General features: G+C 38.4%; 1 protein-coding gene and 1 pseudogene across 3 annotated transcripts; both read right to left on the minus strand.

The window, feature by feature from the left end:
- Window positions 1-1,417: 1,417 nt before the first annotated feature.
- LOC120103796 (ferredoxin, root R-B1 pseudogene) lies at window positions 1,418-4,913 on the minus strand (annotated as a pseudogene). Of its 2 annotated transcripts, XR_016395990.1 has the most exons (3): window positions 4,771-4,858; window positions 2,780-2,878; window positions 1,418-2,119 (listed from the first exon to the last, which is right to left on the minus strand). The product of XR_016395990.1 is annotated as a ferredoxin, root R-B1 pseudogene, transcript variant X2 (transcript). The 2 variants fall into 2 exon arrangements; XR_016395989.1 differs by lacking the exon at window positions 2,780-2,878 and having other exon boundaries at window positions 4,771-4,913.
- Window positions 4,914-6,824: 1,911 nt separating this feature from the next.
- Window positions 6,825-8,377, minus strand: LOC149753206 (uncharacterized). The gene is made up of 4 exons (XM_089924072.1): window positions 8,199-8,377; window positions 7,747-8,052; window positions 7,002-7,578; window positions 6,825-6,908 (listed from the first exon to the last, which is right to left on the minus strand). The coding sequence occupies exons 1-4, from the start codon at window positions 8,375-8,377 to the stop codon at window positions 6,825-6,827; spliced, it is 1,146 nt and encodes a 381-aa protein (XP_089780198.1).
- Window positions 8,378-11,689: the final 3,312 nt, after the last annotated feature.

Genomic DNA, 11,689 nt, shown 5'->3' on the forward strand with positions numbered 1-11,689 from the left:
GTTGTCTTTTATTTCTACGGACGTGGCGGATTGTACTCATGTTAGATCTATATGAATGAGTAGCCGATTTTTACTAAAAAAAAAAAAAAAAAAGAGAAAGACGATGACCACGAATTCGGCAGCACTATCGCCGACAGCAATAAACCAACAACAAGACCAATAATAATAAAAATGCTTATGAAATAATGTAACAATAAAAAAATACGTAATTTTTTTTAAAATTGATATTTGCATATATTTTCTCGTAAAATACTTATTTTTGCTATCATACTCTTTTTTTTAATCTATATTTTTTATATATGTATTCATGTCATTTGATGTCGTTAAAAAATTAATGGTTTCAAATTAAAATAACTAAAATACTCTTAATTGGTAGATGTGTAAAAAAAAAATTTATATGATGATCGCGATGAGAGACAAAAATATAATTTCAAAATTCTATTTTATTTTTAATTAAATAAATATGATTTTTATTTACGGTGTTAGAAGAATCGTTATATTAGAAGTATTTGTGCAAAAAACAGTATTTTATGAGGATACGGAAATAAATATAAATTCTAAAATAATAATCATGCAAATTTAAATTTTTAAAGGATATTAATGCAAAAAAAAACTCTAATAAAAATGCTTATGAAACAATCTGCTAAATTTCTCTCAAACAATAGTTGAACCAATAGAAGAGTAATTTGATCAAAAAGAGAAGTTTTCATAGCACGCTTATAAATAAACGCATGATATCGCTACCATCAAATAATACTGTAATTCTGTTGTGAGCTTGATTTATAGCTGGATTGACTCGTTATTGGGTTGGGAAAGTTTGCTTTGATTTAGTGCAATGCAGGTGGTTGGGAAATGGGAGGGGAAAACAGTGAAAATATCATGCGTTATGATATACCTGGAATTGTTGTTAGGAGTTGCTCAGCAGTTTGAAAATTATTGCAAAAATGCAGTAAAAAAAGAGGATACCAAAAGGGACTGACTTAAGTTCGCAAATTCTCGAACCCCATTAAACCACATCACTTTGAGAACTTAATTCGTTTTAACTGCATGACACTATTTTTTTTAAAAAAAAAGAGAAAAAAATCCACCCAATTTATTAAATAATAAATAACAAATATAATATCCATTTACAGAACCGAACACTCATACAACCGTACCATATAAGATAGCCAATCCAAAAAAAAATATCAGAAATCTCTAAAAGGAAGCATTCATAAGCTCGCTAGACTTAAAATCCAAATGTCAAATCACATCTTCGAGTAGTTTAAAACTCAACATTGAAACATTCGAATTCAAATTTTGGTCACCAGAAGGTTAACATGATGTAGTATCTGCATGGCATGCCACTAATGAATCAGAAGGCGCCAAAGTTCTGAGAAAAGTTCTTGTCGACACAACAAATTGCTCCAGTCATCACTAGATTTGTTCTATCAAAGAGCTTGAAATAAATTTCGGTAATACACGATTCATGCAGCCACGGAGCACACATAGACCCAGTTTATTTAGATATCATCAGATCCTAGAAATGCTCCTAACAATAAACCACATTTACATCAGCTTGAGCAAGAGTTTTACCTTGAACATATATAAAACCAACAACAAAACCCCTGAGGCATCTAATTGCCAATACAGAAGCCCATGCACATCCACAGTACTCAGAAAAGCTCACCTTCCTTGTGAGTGTGAATGACGCAGTCCCCCCTCGGATAGGAGACGCAGGTCAGGACATAACCCTTTTCCATCTGCGATTCATCGAGGAAGGATCCATCGGACTGGTCAACTTCGCCGGAGTCCATGCGGCCGGCGCAGGTGCAGCATGCCCCGGCCCTGCATGAGTAAGGCAGCTCCACTCCTGCAGCCTCAGCAGAGTCCAGAATGTAGGTGTCATCTGGAGCGTCAAACTCGTGCTCCTGCCCCTCTGGCCCAATGAGCTTCACCTTGTAAACAGCCATCGCAGATGCCCTGAAGTGGTTGGATACCTTCAGACTGGATGCCTTTGAGATGCTCTTCGAGGAGCTCAGCGAGCAAGCGCTCCTGAACAGCACAGATGGGGACTGGCTTCTAATGCTGCTTTTGACTGTGTAGGCAGTCGGGGTGGCAACGGTCGACATTTTGTTACCTATAAGATTGCAAAGTGCTAGATCTGAATCATTTCATACTTCAAGGAGGTGGACTCTGTTTGATAAACTGCTAATAATCTGGTCCGGGATTGGCGGATGCATTTTATGCACAAGGGCTAATATATTAGAACTAATCTCTAAAAACATGCTCAGCATATGCAATAGATGATCTGAAGAATTTTCTGATACAATATTTGATCTTACAGCATAAAATAAATAATTTAATGACCCCTCTCCATTACTTCCAGGGGAAACAAAACATGCAGTAATTAGATCTAATGTAATTTTACAAAATTCAGCGAAACTCGTGCATATGGGAATGCAAGATGTTTACAGACACAAGACTTCATGTAGTAATAACAAAGGATCTTGTTTCTAACTTTTCTGTTTACACTGGAAAAATGCTACTTGGATTCTCAAATGAGAAATAAGATTTTGTCATTGTACTTATATCTAATTCAAACCTAACAAAATCCAACCTATGCAAAAATAAAACAATGCATGCAACTGGATATGATACAGAAGCAAAATAGAGGTCAATGTGTAGCTCCCATGAAAAGTCAATTTACTGTCCGGAGCTGAAAAGAGAAGGCAAGCATGTAGCTCCTTACTCTCTAGTCAAAGATCCATGAGTGAGGAAGGCGATTGATATAAGTTACCTTCTGCTTATGAATAAAGGCTCACAAAACTGGAAGCACAAGAAACCTGGCACACGGACTATCACAGGCCAAGCTGACTTGTCAACCATTTCTAACATCCTACCAAAAATACTAAAGTCAGAGAAAGATATGAGATACGAAATTTTGAAGACTATATTATTAACTTTGAGAGAATTATCGGTTCTCAACAATGCCCCTGCTGTTTCAAATCTGGACAGAAAAGGTGGAGGGCTGATTTCAGGTTTACACCCAGATTTATAGGATAACTGCATCCTCCATGGATGTTGGATGGTGGTGGTGGCAACTTAGGTTATACTTGTTTCCATGCAATATATTTTTCTGTTCACAAGACTTATCATCAATACCCATGCTTGCCAACATGTAAAATATAATCTGTGCCACACATATACCACATTCTTATCATCATTGTCAATACTGTTTGAATCCCAATGATGTAGCTATTCATGAAACAACAGCATGAACAATAGTAACTGTACCCTCAATAATAGAAACAGAAAAACCCAAGCTTAAACTGTAAAAATCCATCAGTTGATGAGGACACAGCTTCATAGTCAAGTCTAATATACCCCATAACTGCAGGTTTATCTAATTACCGTAAAAAAATTCAAATCATGCATGGTTCTCTTGTTAACTCTACAAATATGAACTGACAAGGACACATTGTTCAATATGATGCACAAGTAGCTCATTCAGGAACTGATGTGCTGCCACAAGCTCACGACCATTTCTTAACGCAAAAATCTCATTCCTGGTAATAAGGAACCATAACCACATATCTATAGAAAAAAACTATTTTTTGAAAGATGAAAGCTGCAAACGATAACATTGGGTCACAAGAAACATTTAGTTTGTGAGAGTCTTGAAGATGGTGACATGGGATGTCTCCTACAGACCACTTATTCTGAAAATTATGGTATTGGCTGAAGGTATGACACCAGTTCCGATGAATTTACTCAATTCTTAATATTTACATTACGAACCCCTTCCCTTGTGACAACTAAATGCACTTTACCTACTCCATGCATATGCTTGAATAACAATAGTAAAGAGCAAATTGCGACTCCAATCCAGTAATTCTTTTAGAAGCTACCTCTATGGCCTATTTCATCTTAAATATTATAGTTACTTGAAAGACTTTCTTGCTCTATATATGTCCCTCCACACAACAGAAACAACAAAAATTAAAAATCCACTAGAGACAACAGAAATTGAACTTATGCCCACTAAAATGATCATCCTCCAAAACTCTTGAATACTATACATTAAGAGGCTGCAGTACATTTCTTCGAAAAATGAATCGAAATCAACCTACAGGTAAACATGCAACCATTTCATCAATATTTGTTAGACGACAATGATGCAAGAAACTCATGGTATTAGCTATGCAAGATTTAAATTTTCCAACATTCACCAGTAATCCTTCCACAACTTCAGATGAATCCCCTGCAGTTCTTTTCAGCTAATATACCTTTCACATAAAATTATTCAGGAATATAGAGTGCCAAAAAGCTGCTTACCATGTCGCTGGATAAACTATGCTGGTTAGCTAAAGCTGAGACAGTAAAACCAATGACGAATACTATGGCTACGACAGCCAAAAAGAAGTACAAACCATAAAAAAAGTAATTTTGGACTAACACATCTAAAAATGTTAATTGAACCAACCCTTGCCATCAGAATAACCAGAAGGAAGCCTAAATTTGCATCAAATCAATCCGCCAGAACAATTCAAAGATCATACCAGGATTTGGGTCATAATAATTCATATTCAATTATATAAAAATAAATGAACATAAAAGCAACGAATTAATGAAACATAAAACATATATATATGAATTAGACCATAAAACATATAAAAGTTTTAAATTGGATCCAAATCAGGAAGAGAGTAAACAGCAGACAGGAAGAGAGAGAGAGAGAGAGAGAGAGAGAGAGAGAGAGAGAGATGGAGCGATGGAAAGGAATGATACCTGGAGCGCGATCAAAGTTTATTGAAAGGGAAATGAAATGGAGGCTCCGCGAGGGTTTTCAACGAGCCACTACAGGGGACGAATCTTCTGCCCTATTATATAGTAGCGCGGGGGCGGCTTTATGTTGGGCGAGAGGTCACCGGGTTAGAGCCGAAATGCCATGGCAAGAGGGTCGGCGGAATTGATGAAATCTCAGAAATGCCCCTATTATTTTGCCCCGAAGGATGGAGAATTTTCTACTTTATTGTTTTACTAAGTTTAGCACTATATTTGAAGAAGGTTTCAAAAAGATAAACATTTGCAAAAGATAGAGAATTTTATGATTTAATATTTTAGTAAGTTTTGCACTATATTTTAAAGAAAGTTTCAAAAAGATAAATATGTACAAAAAAAAATGTTTTAATTTAAAAAAAAGTTAATTAATTTTATTTTATTTTTTTGATACAACGGCTACTCATCCTACTCTAGTATCGGTATAGCTAACCGAATCAAAAAGAAGGACCTGTCACAACGGTGCTGAAAAAAAATTCCAGATGAGTCCAAAAGATCTCTCCAGAATGCTGCACCGCATAAATAGCCACCCAAGCTCAGTTTGCCTTATGGTAGGTTTGCACTTGAAAAAGTAAGTTGCTTATGAAATTGTTGTGCTTCTTTTATTTCACATGATGATAACAAGTATAAAATTACTATACGGTAATTTATATATATGTGTAGTATAATAGAGCTTTAAGAGAAGAGTAAGGTATTTTTTACAAAATAAAAAAAAGAAAAGAACATGATGCTTTTTCTCAAAAAAAAAAGAGATTAAAAAAAAAGAAAATAATATCAAGAAGGTATAATGGTTTAATATAATCTGCTATTTAAAGTTATGCTTATTTTTTAACATATTTATGTTTGTCTATAAAGAGGGTTGAAGCATTTTTTTGATTTAATCTATCTTTAGATTTACTTATGAAGTGCCCAATTGCCCATTAGCCCATCTCTAATTTTAGATTAAAAAGTTGAAAAACTACCGAGGGATAATAAGTCAGCAATTTAGTTTGATAAGGGCATTCTGGGCATTAGGCAGTTAACTAAAGGGGCGCGTCTATTCAGTGGACGCTGGGGCCGGGGATGGCAACCCCTCGAGTCACGGGTGGGACGGGTCACGGCTCCACCGCCTGATGATGTGGCAAGCCCCTACTAGCGAAGGTTGCAGAACCCACATTAGTACCTTTATTTCCGGTCGCGATGCCGCGTATCATATCATGACATGACGTGGATCAAACGCCCCATAAAAAATAGAGGTAATTAATGGCCAGTCCTGTGTTGGACCGGACTATAATTTTTAGTCCCTGTTTACTTTTTTTGTAACAGCCGGTCCATCCCGTTTTTGGCTTTCTGTTTGAGACGAAAATAGCCCTGAAGTTCCCACCGAAACAGCCAGTCCATCCCATTTCTGACTTTCTGTTTGAGACAAAAATATCCCTGAAGTTCCCACCGATTCGGCTTCATCTCTTCCCATTTTTCACTCTTCTCTTCACACGGAAATAGCTCTCATCGTTAAGGATTCATATTTCTCCGTTTTTGCAATCCTATCTCCCCACGAAATTTTCCATCTTCCTCACTGATTCCGATTGATCTGGTGTCCCCTGTTTCAAACCCTAAGACTGTAAAGAAGTTCCCACCGGCAAATCGCTCTTGCTCCCGACTGAGAGTTCCTCTGTCTACTCTATTTTCCGGCAGGTCTCCGACTGAGAGTTCTAAGTCGACGGCATTTTGTCGACTCCCACACCAGAAGCTTTCCTTGACGCTCGCGACTTCGCTCTGATCGTTGGTCGACGGCGCTTCGTTCGACATCGCTTCCCAAACTCTCTCCGAAGCATCTTGCCAGTTCTTCGACGGTTTGTAAACTCTGCATCATACTTTCTCGATTTGGTTTTAGTAGCAACAAACTGTTATATAGTATTGTAGGGTATTTATTTTAAAAATGTGCGAATGCTTAGGATTTGCGAAATTTTCAGACAGGGACGCTGTGATATAAAAATTAAGATTTTTGTCTTCAAAAAGCCTGATTATTTGGGAAACAATTCTGTTCGTGCAGCATTTAGTAAATCGAGCAGCCTCTTTCTCTCACTTGCACAATAATGGACAAGCACCTGCATTAACAATAATAAAAGGATGAGATCATCAACATCCTAAATTAGTTAGATATATTGTATGCTGAAAATTAAAAATATGACTATACATACCTGATTCTTGAAGTTGTCTTTCACATGACGGAAACAATATGAGTGGTAACTACCAGAAAAGTACTTCGGCACTGATTTAATAATTCCTTGATGTCTATCCGTCATAAATGTTATTTGCTTACTTCGCCACTCAATGCAACTATAAATTGCATCTTTCAAATTCCGACAAAACCAGTCCCAATTGTCATCAATCTCCGTATCGACCACACCGTAAGCAATAGGAAACATATCGTCGTTTGCATCTTTGGAAGTCGCGCCAAGTATTACTCCTCCATCCTTATGCTTTATAAATGTTCCATCCATAAAAATCAGAGGTCTACAACCTCTTATGAAACCCACTACTGAAGCATGAAATGAAATGAATAGGCGTTTGAATCGACCTTCAATAGTTTCATACTCTGCTATGCTGTCGGGGTTGGTCTCAAGAATGGCATCGCAATACCAGTATATCCGGTCATAAGATTTTGATCTGTGACCATAAAGGTCCTTCATAGCCACCTCCTTCCCATGCCAAGCTTGATGATACGGCAATTCAACACTATATTCTCGATGAATATCCTTTACGATATCAATCGGCCTATATAACGGCATATCTTAAAGTTTTTCTTTAACTATGTTTGAAACCCAACGTTTCGAAGTCTTAGGATGTGACCGGACTTGCAACCCTCCGCCACATGTATGCTGACTATTCATTATTTTAATTGCAAAACTTTCTTGATTCCCAAGTCGGGAAGCATGGATATGCCATTCACATCCTTCGTATGCATATTCCACGGTCAGTCGCAGGCGATCGTTCTTCACAAATACAAAATCTCTACAATTTGCAATGCAAAAGTTGCGAATCGTGTCGCGAAGAGTTTCTACATCATTGAACTTCTGACCAACACCCTCAATAGAGGTTTTCCAAGCATCCAAAGAATTTCTTTGACTAGGTTGCTCTTCGATTGCAGCTCTTGTTTTTTCAACAACTTGACCGAAATTACTTAAGCTACCCTTTGAAAAAATTTTTGATCGGCGGCTACACTCAACATTTTGGGATGGGCCACTATCCCTACAATAAGTTTAACAAAAATTCAGCATACTAACTATTAAATTAGTGATTAACATGAAAAAACTAACAAGTGAAATATGCAATACAACAAAGAGTTAAACTAAGATTACCAAAATAGAAACAGATGCTATTAACTTCTGCATTACCTCATATCAATTACGACATCGGCTGCTTCGATCAAGCATGGAATATGACTAACAACCAACTCGATCACCAGCGCATTTAAGTTGACGTGTATTTGATGCATATTCCGAACATCCTTATCGCCCAGGAGCGAAACAAGCATTCTAGACTTGTTTGGAATAAAATATTTAACTTCTACCATTGTATCAGACAGATGTCTCCACCTTTTCACTATTTTCTTGTAAATTTGATCGAGCTTTGTGTCCTCGGAGATGGAAATAATAAGAGCTTTACCACCATAAGAACAAATAGCCATGAAAACAGGGCTACTTGTTTTTTTTTGAAGCCATGACAATGGAAAAAAGAAAAAAGAGGAAATGATTGAAGTTCCGAATGCTATTACAACAATGAAGCGAAGGGAATGCTGCCACAGCAACTATTTTTCGAATATGATATCAGCAATGAGAGTGACACGTTTAGGTCTCCAAACAGTATATAAGCAATGGCAGTCAAACAACAGGATAATCCAGCTAAAATAGGGTTTTTGTTCAATTACAGTCGGGAAATAGAGGAGAAAAGAGGGACAGCAACTATTTTTCGAATATGATATCAGCAATGGAAGTCACACGTTTATGTCTCTAAACAGTATATGAGCAATGGCAGACACACAACAAGATAAGCCAGCTAAAACAGGGTTTTCGTTCAATAACATTCGGGAAACAGAGGAGAACAGAGGGTTGCCTCAGTGAATTAAGAGAGATTGGAGTATCATTTTAACCTCTATTACTCTTGTGCAAAGAAACCATTACCGGTAAATATTGAAAGGGACTCTAAGCAAATAAAAAAGGAGGAACCAGAATTTTCCGCAACTCACAGAATAATATTTCAACTAGAATTTTCTGCTTGATTATTTCTGGTAGAAGAAGCAGAATTGAAGAATCTGAACTGTATTTCCTATTTGCGAACGATCTCCTCGACACGCTTCTAATGGAGAAACCATGTTCGTCCACGATTCCAAAGGATAAACTCTTTCCTTTCCGCTTCAAAGTCTTCCCTTTCCGCTTGATTCTTCCGGATCCAAGAAGCAAAATAGAAGAATCCGAGCCATATCCCATGCGAACGATCTCCCGACTCGCTGCCAATGGAGAAATCCTGTTTGTCCACGATTCCAATGGAGAATCCGAGCCATATTTCCCTGTTTGCGGTCGATTTTCCAACTGATTCCACGTTTTCAACCATAACGGCAACGAAAGGGCAGCTTCGGGAAAAAAAAACAAACCTCTGTTATGGACCGGTAATTAAGATTATCCCTAATCTTGGACCGGAAAGCATGGTTTGGGTCAACAGGGACTTAGCGTTATACAGTAGTCAAGGGGAGGGGCGGGAATTAATTTACGCTAAAAAATATGATGGCCAATAGATTGAATACGAGAGGGAAAGGGTGGAGGAAACAATGTGAGCACTGTACTCCACAACATAGGCAGGTGGTATAACCAATTGTTTCAACAACAATTTCTTAAGAGACGCTATCCTACGCATAAGCTCATAGAGGTTATCCCATGCGTAAGCTCGTGGACGCTATCATATGCGTAAGCCACATGGAAGCTATGCAATGCGTAAGCCCGTGGAGGTTATCCCACACATAAGCTCAAGAAAACTATCACACGCATAAGCTCGTGGACGCTATCCCACGGATAAGTCGATGGATGCTATCCCACGCATAAGCTTGTGGAGGCTACTTTATGATGAGATTAGTTCTAACCATATTTCGTCCGTATAATTTATATGTTTCCCTTATCAAATCAGTTTTCACTTAGATAGCTCATGGAAACACCCTCACTTCATTCTGCCGATCCCCCCACCGCACTGCTTCCAACTTCAAAGATGCCCTCTGCCGCGCATTTGCGGTGCACTGGTCTGTGATCCAGCTCATGCATGCTTGTTCACTACTACCTCCTCTTCGCCCGCGCAATCTGTAGTCTTAGGGAGCTCACTGGATCTCTGGCACTGATCATGGGCGCGAACTTTATTCTGAAGGTGATCAATGAGACTACCTTGGAGACTCTGGCTATAATGATGAAGATGGTGACTACAAAGAGGATAATGGTGACGATGAAGATGACAGGTCTGATAGCGTTATCGCTGATATGATGATTATAATGGGATTACGATGACAACCATGGTAGCAACTACCATCGTTAATAGTGATGATGATGGGGGAAGCGGTTCTGGCTCGGATAGCACAAGTGGTTCTGATAGTGATGAGGATGGTGAGAAAAGTGGTTCTTTTTCTGATAGATAGTAGAAGTGGTTCTGACAGTGATGAGGATGGTAAGGATGGTAAGCAATTATGCCAACCAGGGTGCAACAGAAGAGATCACAAGTTGTGGTGATGGTTACAATGATGATGCATGGCAAGGAGCTCATAATGATGATTGCAATGTTGATAACAGGAATAATGAGGACAGTGGAGAGAGCGTTGATCAGAAAGAACGTAGCGATGAATGCAATGACCATGAGACAATGGTTGCTAATAGTGAATTGCCGGTAAAACCAGATCCAAAACATTGGCAGTTCACATCCTAAAGGCTAAGTTGGTCTATGGATTTGCACCTTCAGACCTCAATGAATTATAACCGAGGACCGCAAGTACAGGCGCTGAACGAACCAATAGATGATGCAGATGAGGCTAGTTAGCTTTGAAGAAAGAGCAGCACAAACCTATGCCGTAGTTCTTTAGAAATGGATGCTGAAGTTCTACTTTGGAAGCTTGATAACAGAAATAATGTGAGCAGGAAATCTAGTTGTTTTTCTCCCTCCTATTTACTTCGACACATATTTCAAGTTGAGGATTATGGAATCAAATTTGTAGCGTATGTTTTTTTGCTCTTCTATAGACATTGGTAAGCATAATTTTATAGTTCTCAAGTTGTCTCAACTAATTAATATCTGAGATGGCAAGTCTATCTATATTAAGGTTCACTAGGAGGGTCGACCAGAATCTGATGATTTATGGATTACTCGAGAGGACCTACAGAGACTCAACCCAGATCTCCTAGAAAAGTACCACAGCCAAACCAACCCCAGTTCGATAAAGTCGAATTCTTCCCACCCGGAAGAATTGGTGCGGGCACCAGAATCCAGAAAAGACTCCAATCAATTAACTCAAGGTCACTGTGATTAACTTAAATTTGATCGAGTCCTGTAAATAAAATCAATAAGTCAGAAAGCAAGCCAAGTCAGGACAGATTGCATGTTTCTACTACCACCTTGCATGTTTCTACCACCACCTTTGCACACCCTTGGAGCACCACCTCGGCATCCACATCAACATCAGCTGGCCACCTCACCACCACTCCAACCAATGGAAGCACACCAACCAGGATGAAGTCAAGCATAAGGAGCCGACCACATCATGCCATCTCATCAAAGGAACCAATGCAACATGTTATGTGCCACCTATTGGGACGCCACCTCAACACCACATCAGCGATCATCTCAACCAAGAGGATAA

The sequence above is a fragment of the Phoenix dactylifera genome, chromosome 7 (genome assembly GCF_051530095.1).
Source record: "Phoenix dactylifera cultivar Ajwa chromosome 7, Ajwa_hap1_PhDact_Kaust_v1.1, whole genome shotgun sequence".
NCBI lineage: Eukaryota > Viridiplantae > Streptophyta > Magnoliopsida > Arecales > Arecaceae > Phoenix > Phoenix dactylifera.